This window comes from Anomalospiza imberbis, chromosome 6, assembly GCF_031753505.1.
Source record: "Anomalospiza imberbis isolate Cuckoo-Finch-1a 21T00152 chromosome 6, ASM3175350v1, whole genome shotgun sequence".
NCBI lineage: Eukaryota > Metazoa > Chordata > Aves > Passeriformes > Viduidae > Anomalospiza > Anomalospiza imberbis.
The window spans coordinates 39161318-39178895 of NC_089686.1; the positions used below are offsets into that span (position 1 = coordinate 39161318).

A 17578-nucleotide genomic window follows, 5' to 3' on the forward strand; every position below is an offset into this window, starting at 1 on the left:
AAAGAGATGAGGCAAAAAAGGAACTTATTTGGGTTTCCACAGAAAGAGGCTTTCTTTATTCATCTCTGTCAAGCTACACCCACTCAGAATGATGTTTCACATCAGTTCTCACCTAGCTGGGCTCAGCTACACAGATGCAGATAAATAGTACCTGCAAGGTAACATCTCTCAGCAGATCCCAAGACCAATGAATGTTATTTCAGCGCTTGCCTTTTCCTCCTTTCACAGGGCAGCAAGGACAGAAACTAGAATGTTACTTAAGAGGGCAGACACCCTCAATATGCCTCTTCATACTGTTTATTTTCCATGAATATTTACAGCAAAATCCTATAAATTAACTCGAAGATAGTGCTTATGCAAGAGTGGAAAAATGAGAGGTACTTTTCTCTGCCCTTCCTCTCCCTCTAATATATTAATGTCCAACCACCATCTAAAATCAGCTGAAAAAAAAAAGCCGAAGTTGGGCTTTCACTATGTTTTATATCAGTGGACAATGGCTTTGTTCGACTCCAAGTCAGTCAAAAGTATGTAATCTACAATCAAAAACATTTGTCACACAAATTGTAGGATGTGCCTGTAAAACAGGGCAGCACCTACAGAGAAAAAGATAGTCAATTTTCCCAAACACAAGTCAAGGATGGTATTCTTACTGCAGCCATCTTCATCACTGTGGTCCCCACAGTCATTGTCTCCGTCGCATTGCCACTGAGCAGGGATGCACGTGCATTCACCAAAAGCACTGACAGCACAGGTAAAATGATTACGCCCACAGGAGCACTCAGTGCTACTTGTAACACCTGTAGAGGAAGAAAAAAAGAAAGAAAGATGTTTTGAAGAGATCCCATCTATTTTAGAGTAAACATTAAATACAAAGTGACATCCAATTTTTCTCTGTACACACAGAGAGTGTGTATACACTACTGTGTATGAACACATCCTTGACTGCAAAGGAAAATATTCACCCTCCTCACATGCTGAAATTGGAGATCAATTACTATGCACAGTTTCTTGGAAAGTGGTTCTTTGAAGGCAACAGCATATGCAATCTGCCAAAAAGAGACTTGGGAATCAGCTGAAAAATATCTCAGCACTAATCACAAACGTTCAAGGAATGCCAGGTATCAGAACACCCCTTTTATTTTACAAAGTCAGTCTTCTCCTAGACCACAGTGCTGCTGCTGCTCTTCACTTAGTTCACAATACAAGGGAAAACTCTCTGAAGTAGAATCCTTGCTATTTGAAGGGTCTTCTCCAAACCCTAAACATTTTAGATGCAAACCTTTTGTATGTCACTATTTTAGACATTTCAGTCTCCAGTGAAAGTGAAAAAAATAGCTTTTATTATTTACCTGTAAACATCAAACTGTTACATTAGGCTGTGCATAACTGGCATTTATAAGACTAAGAGGATTTTTAAATTTTGGTCAGCTTTACACACCGACCAAAAGAAAGTGCAGTCTAAACAATAATATATAACCTCATAAGAATATTTTTTCCAGCCTTTAAGTTAGCCTAAGGACCTCCCAGCCCTCCTTTCCCGCCTTCAGAACAATACCCTAACTCAACTCTTGACTCTCATCCTTGTGCAAATGCAACTATTTATGGTATTATCCCACACCTCCTCTTAAAAAAATCTGCCTTGAGAAAGAACAGGCTGTAACACCACCCACTCCCAAAAGGAAAAGGTCATGCCTGAACTTCTGTCTGACTTTATCTAGACAATCTATATAATCAATATCAGTGTTAAACAAATGATTATCAATCAATCATCAACTCCCTCAAGCTAGTCTGGTTGGATTTTTTTGCATGGTTCCTTCTTTCTGCAATTCAAACAAACCTAAAGCTCTTAGATTAAACAACAGATCATAAGGAAAGAACTACAGAGAAATACCTGCCCCAAGTAGTAATCACATATGTAGTGAACCATTTTCAGGCTTTTTGATTTCATTGATCTCACTCATACATCTAGTATAACTGATTAATCATAACCTGTATCAATTAAGCAAAAAGAAAAAGCAAGTCTCATAATTTCCTTGTTTTCCATTCTAATTGAGAAAAGCAGTATCTGCAAAATTGATGTAATACTTCTGCAACTCTTTCAACAGCAGAATCCCCTCCAATGAAGACACCCACTTGTGCAAGTAAAGCAAATACTTTAACTTCAGAGAGGATGCACTTCCTTGAAAAAGGATTACATTGTTTCTTCTGCACAAAACTGACTGAAGAGATTTCTGCCAACCCCAGCTGCCTGCTTGCAAATGCTACACTGCAGGTTGCAAGGCCTTAACTGCAAACTACTTTACAAGCTGAACAGTACCCAACAAATTGGTTGCGAGATTTCTATTCAGTCTGTCATAAGCTCAAAAACCTTTTATTCTTTCACTCATGTCCACTACAAGTTACCTTCGAAAGGTTTAGTACAAAACATACATCTCAAGGTATTACTGCATACAACAGAAGGGTAGCCATCATCTGGTGTAATGAGGGATAAAGGCTAAAAGAACAGGAGGTGAATAAGGAATGCAAGAGGCCAGAGCAGTCAGATCTTCAGAAGACTTACCAGGTATGGCCAGGGCAACAGCTGGCTCAAAAGGACAGCAAGTGGGTGATGCAGCCAGAGGGCCAAAAAAGCAACAGACAATTCTAACAAAATGCAATTCATCATCTATGCAACATTTCAGACTAGTAGAAACAAACTAATGGAAATTCAGAAAAACCACAATCACCCACAAAAATCAAACAGGTTTCTTCAAACTGGTAACACAGAAAATTCCGGACAAACCACCTTCTGCTGTTGTAGGTGCTACAACCTTTTAAAAAGGCAGAACTAGTTGCACATTGTAGCCAAAGTAGCTGCTGTTAAAGCTACCTTTTCCAAAGCAATTTTCTACAATTATCCTCAAAAGCACCCCAAAACACTCATCACAGCTACTTTAAGCTCCAACACCCCTTGCTGTTGGAGTACACAAGACCACTATCTTTTAGGTTGGAAAAGATCTCTAAGATCACCAAGTCCAACCATGAACCCAACATTGCCAGGTCTACCATAAAACTGTATCTCTAAGCGCCGCATCCACATGGCCTTTTTAAATACCTGCAAGAATGAAGACTCTACTATTCCCGGGGTAGCCTGTCCTCCAGTGCTGGCAACCCTTTTGGTGAAGAAATTCTCCCTAATATCCAATCTAAACCTCCTCTGACACAACTTGAGATCATTTCTGCTCATCCTGTCACTTTGTACCTGGGAGAAAAAACACCTGCCTCCCTACAACCTCCTTTCAGGTAGTTATAGAGAATGATAGTGTCTCCCTGAGCCTCGTTTTCTCCAGGCTAAACAACCCTAGCTCCTTCAGCCCCTCCTCTGAAGACCTGTTCTTTAATCCTTTCACCAGCTTTTTTGGCCTTCCCCATGAGCAGCATGGCAGGGCAACTCTGCAACAGCAAAGAAAGAATTAGTGCAGCTGTCCCAGTCTGCAAACTGTAACTTAATCTGCTGTATTGTCAAACATACAGTGCTCTTCAAAGTTGCTACTAATATTAGATTACATATAAGCACACACATACTAAATCTGTTCTTCTCACCTCATTAAAGTTGCTATGTTCCATCATCTCTGCTTTGTGATTTTACCATGCTACTGAAACTGTTGGAAGCTGAAGGACAAGCTATGATCCAGATACCAACACTCTCTCATGTGCACTAGCTGGTGTCTGTAGTGCTATTATGAAGCATACTTTGCTCAACTATTTCAAATTACAACCAGTGCAGATCTAATGGTTTGTGATTTGTGACCCTTAGGAGAAATAACCTTCTAGTAATTTATAAATCATGATCTGCCCTGGTTTTGCACTTGTCAAGTAATGCACATGACTGTTGGGAAAGATTTCAGCCTATGAACAGTTTCAGAAACAAATCCTGGATGTCTAGCCTTTCCCAGCAAAAAGAACAAGGTGAATGAACGCTGGCACACCTTAAGGCAGCAGGAATTTTCTCAGTGATTTCAGTGTGGATAGTATTTCACCTTTGGTGTCTCATGATTATTTCCCAGTGCTCAGAGCTCCAGTCTCACTACCCTGTAACTATATCTGTAACAGTAGAGGGTCAGGAAGGATAAAGATGAGAAGCCTGTTTTTTCCAACTCCAAGCGGAAGTGGTGCACTCTGTGTGAGAAGCCTTAGCAGGAGATCTACTCTCTTACCTCAAACTCTCATTAAACACTGGGAGTGAGACAGAAGGCTGACCAAACACACACATAAAGCTCCAGTGTCACGTTTCAATCCCAGTTAGTCAGTGGGCTAGGAACAGGATGGAAATCAGTGCTTGCTGTTCAGGCAACTGGACCAACAATCAAAGGGGACATATGTAATTGCACTTCTGCACATTATTCTGGAGCAGGAACAACAAGAAGCACATCTGGGCTTAGTAATGACAAATATTTTTCCTGAAACTTTACATCCCTTTGCAGGCTTGGACATTTTACTAACTCTGTATTCAAAAATATCTTCACTTATGCAGAAGGCAAAACCCTGACATATTTTAGCAATGCAATATATACAAAATGATACAAAAAAGCTAAGCAGAGATATTGCCACATGCTGAGCTGATATCACTCAATTTTCATGGCTTCTCCTGATCCCTCATGTGACCACAAAAAAAATTCCTACTCTCACTTGCCCATGGGTACAAACAACCAAAAAATTATCTTCACTGTCTGTAGTTTGGTTCCCTCCAGATGCATAGCAGCAGGATCCAGTAACCAAACAGTTTTCTAGCAAAGTATACAAACAACCTCCAGATTTTAAAAACAGGAAGTCAGTCTAAACACAGACCTCATACTTAACATCTGCCATCACCGTAAATACAGCATGGTATGCTCAGTTTCTTCAGATTCCTTCCAAATATCCTCCACATCTTCATATTTATCTGATAAATGAAATGTCACCTAAGGAAGGGTTAGTTGCCCCCACCTCTCTTAAAACAATAGTTAGGATCTACGTAGTTTTATGTCTAAAGTTGGCAAAGCAGTTACGTCATTTCTAGCTGAAAAGCAGAAGTCAATTATCATCCTGTTATTTCTGCTTATCTTTTTTTTTTTTTTAATGGGGAGGAGGGAGGGGGGCAAGCGAGGGCAGGGCTGCTTAAACAGTACGTTGTTACTCTGTTATTCTGCTTCCCTCACCTCCCAGCAACTCTTCATCAGGCCAAACAATATAGCCCCATAAAGCAAAACCTAATAATATACACAGCTTCATTTAGCTGATAAAGTCACTTGCAACCCTCAGAGCTATTACAGAGGAACCCTTTATTTGTCACGGATTCATAAAAATATTGGCGTTACAAAGAAAACTTAAGTAGACAGGATAATTACCAAAGTGGGGTCTGTAGCAGTTGCTTTGACAGACACAGTAGATTTCTAGTGGAGAGTGAAAACACTGTTTTGTTTAAGTCCTGATGGTATGCTTTATTTCAAAAACAAAGATTCTAACCCATTCCCTCTACAACAAAAATAATGACACATGGCAGCTCTTAAAACTATTTTGTAGCAATTCAACCTTTGACAGGCTCTTGATACAACATGGAATCATGCAACAGCCCAATTTGGAAGGGCCCTGAAAAGATCACCTGGTCCAACCTTTTGTGGAGAATGGAGCCTGGATGAGACTATCCAGCACCTTGTACAGTTACATCTTGAGAACCTCGAGTGATGGGGACTCTGTCATGTCTCCCAGGAGGTAGCATGATTGCTCTCACCATAGAAAGAATCTTTTGTTGAGATGAACACATTCCTGTCAGTCTCTAGTAGCATTCTAGCACTATCAGAATTTTATCATATACACATATGGATGAAGTTTCCTCAATGAACAACTGCAAAAGAATCTGGCTTTAATGGTCAATGCCATGCTGCCTTTCCAAATTTTCTTTTATCCAGGTATCAAGAACCAGCTACATAAAAGAGACTCCCACTCCACACCACCCTTCTGATTGTATCTTTTCCCTTTTATCCTAACACAGCACCTCTTACTGTTATTTTTTAAATCAGCAGTAGGAAGTTCACAGCCATCAGTTTGTTTGCACCCCCTCCAATTCCTCATGTACCTGTAACACCGGACAGCACAGCTAAAACCATGGTAGAGTATCCCTTAAGTGCTGCAAGGAAAACAACACCAATAGCTTTAGAAAAGCCAGAACTACAAATAGATTTGGCATTATTTACAGTTGCAGACTGTTCAGTTCAGCTCAGAATCAGAAGCCTCTGGAAAGAACAATCATTCTCTTGGTCCAGCACTGAGCAACATATGGATCTGGGTTCCTCCCCCTCCATGGACAGGGATCTAATTCTGGCCTACAGAAGACCTTCAATGGAAGGCAGAGATCTTTCTGCAAACCTCATTATTACAAGAGACAGAACCAAAAATATGACAATACCGTATTTTATAATTTTAACTGTACCACAGAAAAATGTTGTGAGGACAGAAGGTATAAGTGGATATTGAATGAGGGTGAAAATACAGGACACATTGGACACTTAGAGTGACAAAGAAGAAAGAAGAAATCCAGGACTGTGTAAATGAAATGGAATATGATTAAAGGCATTAAAGTGAAAGGGGAGAACTAAAGTCCTAATAGAGATGGGTATAAGGTTGTAGGGTTTTTTCCACAGAGAAAGCACAGAAGGGTATCCCCAGATAACAAATCTGGAATATGCATCAAAATATTTTGTCCTGGCTTCAACAGATGCACAGAAATTCTTTCTTCTGCATTTTAAGAATTCATGAGCATCTGATTGCTTACTTGGGATTAAAATTAATGAATTCTGTAGCATAGCCTTCTTAACACCTTGCCCACCTATTGCTAGAAGGTCTATGTCAGACAACAATTATCCTTCTTTCTCCACTTCCAGGCCAGCCTCTCTTTTGCATTCCCATCACACAGACATCTTGATGAGGGCATATGAGGGGATATGTCAGATGGTCTTGAGCATAGTTCAGATGATACACTTTCCGTCTTTATCCAGCACTTCCCTGAATTCCTACAGCAAAGAAGCTTGGCTTTATTTGCTTGCCTGTCTTGAGGGAAAATAAAAATTTTGGATTCCTCACTTACCCAAATAGCAGTTTCCACTGAAGGAAAAAAGTACAGTTAATCCAGCTTTAGAAGAGGGATTTGCTGACCATTGTTTAAACTCAGAGCTCTGCTGGCAGACACAGAAATGGCAACATTACAGCACAACAGCCTGATGTCAGAAGGGGCACCATGCACTGATAAAAGCCAAGAGTTTTCTCTTCTCTTCTACTCCCATTACAGAAACATCTGAAGCAGTTCTGATTGGGTACCCACATGGTCTTCAAGCTGTTGAAGCCTGCCTAGACTAAAGTTAACATCACTAGGAAGAGCAATCCAAAAGCTATCAAAGGTTTAAACAAAATTGTTACAGTTTTGTTTGTGGAAGCATGTGATAGTGGAAAGGTTAAAGGGAAAAAAAAAAAAAAAAGACATAACCCTCAAAAAAACCACATGGACCAGAGAAGAGACTGAAGATGTTACAGCTTTTGGTAATGGAATATGGTGCCGACTTTGGCAGTCTCCAAGTGAGAATGAAAGTTCCCTAGTCCTAGAAGTTCCCCTTTCAATTTGAAAAAGCAGGGATACCTCAATCCTGAACCAGCTTGTTCTCAATTAAACATGTGACTGTACAAAGTGCTAGGGAGAGTCACATCATCAATCACCTTCAGTTACCCTATTGAACTGCCCAGCTACACACCTTAGACCTCAAAAATGTTACACTTAATGTGAGCACAAAGAATAGAAAGCATAAGGAAGAGAAATTTCCACAGGGCATCTGCTAAGGACTTGAGGAACATAAGGGGTACAATAAAGTGCAAACTGACTGAGTGTTGGTGCAATGGATGTGTGACTGAGCTAGAGTGAGACAGGAACAGAAGCTGTATTTTCAGAAACACTGCATGGGGAGAGAAATAGGAGGCCTTCAAAAACATGCTTGAGCCTCTGGATCCCAATTCTGATCCCACAAAATTAAAGATCAGCACTCCCACTGAAAACTTCTACCTGCAGCTGAGGAGTAGGAAAGTATTTACAGAAACAACTACTGAAAAAACATACTGAAAGAAGCATTTGATTTGAATATAAGAAGACTCAATTATTAAGAAGCAATTGTTACAGTTCCTTCTTCCAAAACTTTAAAGTCATAAATTAACACCTTGCAATAATCAATGTGACTATAATTGAGGTCTCTAGATACATGTCCTAACTCTAGTTATATCTTCTACAGAACTTGACAAAATTACTTCTTCCCTTCTACAAGTGGGTATACTACTATTTTGCCACCACAATGTACTGAGGTTTAATCTGTTTCTACATATACAGGCTTTGAACAGAAGGTGCATTATTATTGCCATGAAATCCTACTCAAAATCTTATTCAAATTTGCTGGGTTACCAGCAAACACAGATCAAAAAAAGTCAGCTGAAAGACCATAAAGAAAAGATAATGAGAAATGGCAGCAAGTCAAGCTGCAGGCGGTAGAGATAGCTAGTAGTTATTATAGGGATCTGCATTAGATCCAGTCCCATTAAATAACTTCATTAATGATCGGGAAGAAAGAATAAGTACCCAGTTAAAGGAGCCTGCAAATGATACCAAAATAGGAAATATTCTGCTCCAAACACAACAGAGGAAAAAGAAATAATATAGAAGGGACTTTGGAAGATTAGAATTATGGGCAGGAAATTAAGATTCAACCTTTAAAAAATATTTTTTAAACTAGTGCATCTGGTGGAAATTAATTTGAAACAGATCGAACAAATTAATAGAAAAGGCTGGGATTCAGCAATGCCTAGAAAAATCAAAGAGCAATAATAAAAGACTAGCCACTGGTTTCTGCTATGACACAATATGGCAGCCAAAAAAAATACTTTAAGCTAATTATGCATAAATGCCACATCATAGAGAAAGAAACTTTTCCCCTATCTGCAGAAGTGGAGAGTAAGATTAAAGTCCATACTGAGGCTTGTACAGGGAAATTAGGCATCATATTCTAACCACAGTAACCAAACGTTTATCAAAAGTGTGTTACAGCACACAGTTCCCTCAAGACTGCAAAAAGATTCTGTTTGAAGCCTGAACCAACATGGTATATTTTTATTCCCTGCTGACTATTTAGTTCTTGAAATCAGACAAAAGGCAACATCTACCAATCCTATGAGGGTTTTTTTCTGAATAGGAAACATTGCTTCCTGAGCAACTTTTTAGTTGCCTATGGAAGTAGCTCATAGTGGACAACACATGAAGTGTCAGCATAGAAGCAGGAACCTTTCAACCACTAAAGCGTGTTAAACACATCAAAATCTCAGCCTTAAGTTCTTGTCCAAAAGCACACATGAAGTATCAGGTAAATGACAACTATTTCAAATGGACTGAGGAATTTTAACAGGTGAGGCTAGACAGGAGAAAGCTGCACCTGAGTGACCCCATCTGCAGTTTTATCTCCAGCTCTCAGCTCCTCAGCACAAGAGACATGGAGCTCCTGGAGCAGGTCCAGTGGAGGGTTATGAAGATGATTAAGGGGATGAAGAATCTCTCTTATGAGCAAAGGCTGAGGGAGTTGGGTCTGTTCAGCTTTGAGAAGAGACAATTGAGAGGGGACCTCATCTATGTCGGTATCTGAAGGGAGGGTGTCAGAGGATGGATCCAGGCTCTGCTTGGTGGTGCCAAGCAATAGGACAAGAGGCAATGGGCAGAAACTGATGCACAGAAGTTCCACTCAAGCATAATAACTTCTTTGTTGTGCAAGCAACCAAGCACTGGAATAGGTTGAGGAGTCTCCCTCACAGGCGATATTCAAAAACTATCCAGGTGCAATCCAGTGCCATGTGATCTAGGATAACCTTACTTGAGCAGGGGTTGGACCACAATACCTAATGTGATCCCTTTCAACCTGACCCATTCTGTGACTTTTCCCCCCAGCCTTCTCTTCAGAATCCTATGCAGTTCCTTCCTGGGAACACCAGAACTACTTTGTAAGGACCTGGTAAAACATCTCAACTCTAATTTCCAGATATTTTGGCTGAAGTGTGACCATACAGTGATACATTTTGCATATTTAATAGCCATTAAATGGCAAATGTACTTTCTGTAACTACAAGATTCCCTCAAACATTTGGAACTGGCAGGAGAGTAGAAAATGCTGGTTTTGTTCTGTAGTTCCCCACACCTGTCAAACACTACTGACATCCAAGAAACCAAGCACAATATCAGCCTGCTTCAAACATCGTGTCCTATGTTAACAGAAATAGCCCTTTTAAAAAAGTCTTTGAGTCTTTCAAAAGATCAGAATTCAGTATGATGGTTCTCCCACTCTACCTATAAGTGTGTACAAAAACATTAGACAGTGGGAGCATCTGTTTTACCAAGAATCTGTCAATGTGCAAAGACCTGAGAAAGCCATGAGCTGCAGTATGTTACCTCTGACATTCTGCTTCTTACCTCCAAGGCCCTAACTGGAAGAGATTGAGCCTCCTACATACCTTTAACCCACATACTTATATTTTCTCTGTGGACTAATCATTTTTCCTACCTGGATTCCAAGGAGCAGAAACATTGTTTCCCACCATGTGATTTTTTTTCATGTTACTGTTAAAAGCATCCCTTCAGTCTTGGTATTTCATTACCTGTAGCTTTTCTCTCTTTGGCAGAGAGCATGTCATCCATTTTATATTATGGAGTGCAGAGTGATACCTGAAGGATACCATGAAGAAACATGCTGATTTTAACATGAAGAAGCATTTTCTTACATAGCTGCAGGCTCCTGTGCAACTACATGGCAATAGAGAACTGCAACAAAGAATTCAAGGGACTTACCCCAGCACTAAATTACTTGTCATGCAGGATCATTCCACTCAAGCATATTAAAACATAAATTAAATACTGTCTCCTGAGAAATAGACAGAATGACGAAAGGTTGTTACTGCATAACATCACTCAAGGACATCATCATCCAACCTAAAACATTGTGGGAATGTTTAGCTGCACCACAAGGGCCTGACAGGCAGAGCTACAGGACTCAGGCCCTTTCAGAATACACACACAAGCTAGACAAACACTTTAAAATACTACCTTAAGTCTATGCCATGCTTTGCAAGAATTAGTCACTTCAGCAATATGAGACACATAACTTTCCCTTTCTTTCAGTGTGCTTTTATTTTAACCCCCCACACTAACAACCTCTACCCTTTCCTATTCCATAAAGGTTGCAAACAATTTACTGTTCATTTATCATGAATCATGCAGTACACTAAAATTTAGAAAATAATAGCACAACAGTAGACACATTACCAGGTGACTTTCAAAATTACTAAGTGCCAGCTAGAGAAGCAATTGCTAAGAGCCAGCTAGAGAAGCAACCTGCTGTTTTAAGCATATAATCCACAGGGAAAAGGTACTTTTGATGTATTTCACTTAGTACAGTTACCTATGGCTTCACTAGCATGACAGCACTTACGAATGAAGGTCACTGAACAGCCAGAAAATGTACTGCTATATCAAAGTTCACAGAAGTGAAACACTGGACTTTGTTTTCCCAGTTATGGGGCAGAAAACATTGGCATTTTAAGTTCTGTGAGCTTTCCTTTAACTTTACCATTACTTCATAGACAGACTTCTCTCATCCTTGAAGGAATTATCCTAAAGTCATCTTTACATTATCTTAGCTACAGGAGCATCAAAGGTTTATTACAGTCACAGTAAGGATATGCTCTGTCACTTCTGGGAAACAACCTGAAAGAATCAGAATCTCAGAGCTATTGCAGAAATTCTGAGGCTTTGCAATCCTTCCCCTTCACTAAATGGAGAAGAATGCAAGCAACCTACAAGACCTAATGAAAACCAGCTTGGCATCTGTCACTCATAACTACAATATGAGAAAATAAAGATTTAATTTGAATACATGCATTCCTTGCTCCACAGCTGAGAAAGACATGCTGTCATCTCACCACTAACTAAATATGAATTGAGCTAAAAACAAGAAAAATAAAATCCTCACTAAGTTTTCACTTTCATACAGGAGAGCTATATATCCTCCTGTCTGCATATAGTGTTGAACAATAATGGCTTCCAACCATGATAGAGATTATTTTGGAACCAGTTACAGGTCACAGCATTAACAAAAACTGAAAAAAATGCCGATTTTTTTTAATCTACTGGCTGTAAACTGCACTGATTTACCTGCCGTGTCATGAGCAGCTAAGGTGTCACAAGGTGGGGCAAAAGGAAAATGGAGTGGTCAAAACATAGCAGCTAAGAGGAGAAAGCACCACTGCCATCTTTGCTTGAGAAGTTGTGCTCAGCGCTTCAGGGATCCAAGAAAACTAGAAGTGGCATTTTTCGATCTGGGTTGCAAGGATAAATGTGCTTTGGAAAATTCAGAATCCAGCCACTTCCTTACCACAAAGTCTACAGGAAAATCCTTTTCCATTTGATTCAGAAGCTCCTTGAGCTTTTAGCTTCTTCTGCCACACCACTCATGATCTTTGTTAATTACTGCATCAGTGCTTCTCCAATGCTCTCTCAATTTACAGATTACCCTTAACCTTGCTCAACACAATTTCAAAGCCATTTCTATTCTTTCTTCAAGGTTTCACCTGGCACTGGCTCTCTGAACTGCTCTAAGTTAGTCCTACAGGAAAATATCAGCCAGCTTCTTTCATCTTTCAGATGCTCCTGGCACTGGACAAGCTGTAAAGACATTCTACCCTCCAGAACATCTCTCCAAAACTCAGAAAACTCATTTATTTGTTTAACCTTTTCAAGACTTCTGTCTTGACAAGTCCCAGAACACACCAATACTGATAGCCATGCACTTCTTTTCAAAAAGTAAAAGTGAAAGCATTGAAAAGTCTTCCTTTTCAAGGAACGTTAGGTTCTAGTGGGACTGCAGTTGTCCAGGTACATAGTGCAAAGAGATCAACCGGCTCCAAAATAAACCATTTTGGCTTTTGCAGGCTGCAGTCCGATTTTTCCCATCATTATGTTATGATACAAAAAAGACCAGGCTCCTGGACAAGACATAGACTGTTTTCCTATAGAGAGATCATTTTAAGGAGTTTATTTTGGTCTTCTATAAAGAGGCCCTCATGTTAGCAGTGGAGCATCTGAGCTTTGTAGCTTTCCAGCTCTGCCACACGAGAGACTGGGAAACCCACCACAAGAGCTCAGCCTAGCAGAGGAGCCCTCCAGGGAAGGGATAGGACACACAATGTGGTTTTGTGGCTATAAGGAGGCAGGAGTTCGTTTTTGCAATCCCATGGGCAGGAGGACTTCAAAAGCACAAACCACAAGATAAATGGAGCTATCTTGGGACAAAGAGTTGTTCTGTATGTCGTTTTCTTAAAAATAACTCCATACATGATATTATGTTGCCCTCAGAAGATGAGGGGCAAAGGGGCAATTATTAACTGGCCAGATTGAGCTGGAAGAAGACAGCTAGGTCTGGCAAAGAGAGAGGTATCACACAACCACAGAGACATCACAGCAACTGGGCTGCCTACCAGAGAACTGGATTAACTTAAAAGTAAAAAAGAAACTTTTACCAGCAATATTTTTAAAATATATATATGCACACACATATACACACACACACACTCAAAAACACAAGTTTAATGCAAATATGGTTTGTGGGGTAAGTTCTTTCTAACAGAATTGCCAACAGGAAGAACACGAATGTCAGTGTTGGGGTTACTGCAGGGCAGCTATACTATACATCATCCCCATTTTAGCCCACCCACATTTGTTTGCTTTCAGGACAGCCCATGAAACACCGACCTACACCTCCCACAGCACCTGGACTTCAGACTGCTTTGCAACACTTAGAACATGGTGATCAAACTCTTCCTTTGTTTAAACTGGAAGTCTCAGGTGCTGCTTCTACAAACTCCCAGGTTCCACAGTTCATTTATCCAGAAAAATTAACCACAATAGCGAAAAGCACCAGAGAATCCCTTACAGCCAGTTTCACACTGTTCACATTGGGTTTCACTTCCAATTAAATAATAGCAACGGCATTGAGGCAGGCAGAGGAAGACACAAAGAGCAAAATGGTCCAGTCATGGAACCACATCTTTCGAGGTATGCGTGTGGTCTCCACTATTACAGTGTCAAGTTGCCTTTTTCTACTAATGAACAATTTTAACACCTCTTAAAAAGCTGAGAAGTATTATCTTCAATACAGGAGCAAAAAAAATGGAAGCTAAACAGCACAGAATTGTGAGTATTTGGGTGCCTAACGTGATTAAAATCAGTAGAAAATTAGGCATTTAACTATCATTACACGGCTGGCCTAAGAGACTTAGAGCTGACTCTGAATATTTCAAAATACTCATACCTCCCACCACAGGCAGTCTTCATGCTTGGAAACCTGAGCCATAAGTGACTTCCCAAAGAGCTTGTGGCCAAACTAAGAAATTAAAACAGATCCTACCCAGTCCCAGTCCACCTCTTAACTAGGGCACAATTTGCCCTTCTATACCTAGGTTCTTACCCCAGAGAGCTTATTGAAACAAACTTACAGGAAACCGAAGCCACTATTGCACAAACATGGAAGGATTTACACACACTGCTTGGAAGTCAACACCTCCTGCTCTACCTCACCAGTCTGCTCTCCCTATGCCATCTGACCCAAATTAAGTCAGAGCAAAGTCCTGCTTCCAAAAAAAAAGGTCAGAGCCAGGCTCCTGGGGGTTCCCAAGTTCCTGTATTAGCCTTACAATTCTTAAAAGGACAACATTAAAAGGAAGTCCAGTCCTGAGGCCACTGTTAATCTAATAAACACTGGAATTATATTTCTTCTCAGTGAAGAGGCTGCCTGCCTGATGGCACAAAGCCAAAATTTAAATGCTACTGTTGCTCAGAGCCCTAAATTAGTTTTGGATCTGGGGAGTTTGCCTTGAGCTACAGCCAAAAGAAACATAGGAACTGGAGGGAAATTTGTTAAACGTTAACAGAGCTGCAGGAAAGGACTACAGCAGGACTAGTAGGTGGTGGGGAAGAGGAAGGGAAGCCACAAATGAACAGCAGAAAGGGAAACAAGAAGACATGGGATGTGACCAAAGAGTAAGGAGATTTCTGTATAGAAGTGACTCCTCCCATCCCTTCCCCTCCACACTTAGCTGCATGAACAGCAGACTTTTTAAGTCCCACTTGCTCACAGGGTTTTTTTGCACTACAGTGGTTAACATCTACTTTCCTATCTCCATGTTAAAAATACAGAATAAGAATCTCAGGAAACTGTCATTCCTGATTCATTGGGCTACACTGATGTGGAGTTACCATGAAATTTCATTGTCATCCTTGGTCAGTTGTGAGTGAGTGAATATTTCCAGTATCCCTTGCTAGGATCTCAAGAGATCCCATGTTCCTAAAGGGAGTGGTACACAGCTGTCTGCAGGAAGAACTTTTGCAGCAGTCTCTTTTTCATTAATCAGATGCAGTGAAAATAATGCAAGATCCTGTCTGTTCATGTTGTTCTTCATTTTACTGATAAATTGTAGGACCTAGCATAATACCCTTCTTCCTTGAATACTCAAACCCTTGATCTAACACAAATGTCTACATAGAGAGAGTTTAAAGATGACATTTTGACTTTTTAAAATTTCTTTTCCCAACAGGAAGTGAGCATGAAGAGTCCGCCATTTGACAGCTGCTTCCTGTGAAGCCAAGCCAGTGAAGGCACAACCTACATTCTGAACGAAGTGACCAGAGATGCAGGACAAAAAAAAAAGAAGATAAGCAACTTCCACCTCAGAAAGCTCCTATGACAGTATGACCTGTTTAGTGGATGAGTGAAAGGCTCTGGATGTTATCTTCCAGATACTCTATCTCTTCAGTAAAGCATTTGACACTGTTTCCCACAGCATTCTTCTGGGGAAACTGGCTGCTCATGGCTCACCTGAGTTCACTGTTCACTGGATAGAAAACCAGCTGGATGGCCAGGCCCAGAGAATGGTGGTGCCTGGAGTTACATCCAGCTGATAGCCGGTCACCAGTGGTCATCCCCAGGGCTCAGTATCGGGCCTGGTCCTGTTTATTGTCCTTCTCAGTCTGGATGAGATCAAGCACACCTCAGTCACTTGCAGACAACTTGAGTGGGAGTGTTGATCTGTTGGAGGGCAGGAAGGCTCTGCAGAGGGATCTGGACAGGCTGGATCATGGGCCAAGGCCAATTGCATGAGATTCAACAAGGTGAAGTGTCAGGTCCTGCACTTGGGTTGCAACAACCCCATGCAGCACTACAGGCTTGGAGAAGAGTGGCTGGAAAGCTGCCCAGCAGAAAAGGACCTGGGGGTGCTGGTCAACAGCAGCTGAACATGATCCAGTGTGTGTGTGTCCAGGTGGCCAAGAAGGCCAATGGCATCCTGGCCTGTACCAGCAACAGTGTGGCCAGCAGGACCAGGACAGTGATTGTCTCCTTGTACTCAGCACTGAGAGCACACCTCAAGTGCAGCATCCAGTTTTGGGCCCTTCACTACAAGAAGGACACAGAAGTGCTGGAGGATATCCAGAGAAGTGCAATGATGCTGGAGAAGGCTCTGGAGCACAAGTGTAATGAGAAGCACCTGAGGGAGCTGGGGGTGTTTAGCTTGGGGGTGTTTAGCCTGGAGAAAAGGAGGCTTGGGGAGGCCATTTCAACTCCCTGAAGGGAGGTTGTAGTGAAATGCGGGTCAGTCTCTTCTTCCAAGTAACAAGCAACAGGACAAGAGGAAGTGGTCTCAAGTTATGCATGGGAAGGCCTACTTTAGATTTATTAGGAAAAAATTCTTCACCAAAAGGGTTGTCAAGCATTGGTGACAGGCTGCCCAGGGAAGTCACCATTCCTGGAGGCATTCAAAAGGCACGTAGACATAGTTTCGGGGTGTACTTGGCAGTACTTGGTTAACAGTTCGACTCATTGATCTTAAAGGCCTTTTCCAACCTTAAATATTCAATGAATTGGAAGGAATGAGGAGCTTTAGAGACCAAAAAGCAACCCCTCTGTCACTTTCCCAGAGCCCACAAAGGACCTTTGTTTGCTCCAACGTATCTCCACTCTTTCCACTTCTCTACAGAAACATTTCCAAGCCAGTGGGCACACATGTGCACAGGGTACTGTAGAAAAAGATAAAACAACTGGAGAGCACACTCATTAGAGGACTTATGTGCCATCCTTTACTGTGCCACACTTGAAGCTGAGCATTGCTGGGGGGCAAAAGCATCTGCCCCCCCCCACCAATCTCCTCGCACTGCAGCACAGAGACCCCTTTCAAAGCTTGAAGAGTCTATTTGAATAAATCATCTGTGCTTCTCAACAGAAGCAAGCTACAAACAGGGTATTAAGGAAGAAGAGAATGAGCAGAGAGCATTGAACCATGTCCAGACACTAAATCAGATGAGCAAAAAAATAGGTTAAAGAAAACCACCAGTATCACAACATGGAATTTTCTCAAAATTTGTAAATTAAAACAATATATAATAGAAATGAATTTTTAGTCCTTGAAAGGGGTTTCTAAGCATTCTGAAATTCCATCCCATCCC

At 41.0% G+C, this 17578-nt stretch overlaps 1 protein-coding gene and 1 long non-coding RNA gene across 5 annotated transcripts in view; one reads left to right on the forward strand and one right to left on the reverse strand.

Moving 5' to 3' along the window:
* The window catches only part of LRP4 (LDL receptor related protein 4), an 83483-nt gene that overhangs the window by 42009 nt on the left and 23896 nt on the right, over positions 1 to 17578 (reverse strand). For all 3 annotated transcript variants that reach the window (XM_068193549.1, XM_068193548.1, XM_068193550.1), the window contains exon 2: positions 651 to 797. In XM_068193549.1, the coding sequence (XP_068049650.1) occupies positions 651 to 797 (147 nt within the window). The remainder of the gene's footprint in view (positions 1 to 650; positions 798 to 17578) is intronic.
* On the forward strand, positions 13812 to 15866 carry LOC137476647 (uncharacterized). 2 transcript variants are annotated; one of them, XR_011000494.1, is made up of 3 exons: positions 13812 to 13927; positions 15278 to 15372; positions 15676 to 15866. It is a non-coding gene; the product is annotated as an uncharacterized lncRNA (long non-coding RNA). The 2 variants fall into 2 exon arrangements; XR_011000495.1 differs by having other exon boundaries at positions 13818 to 13950.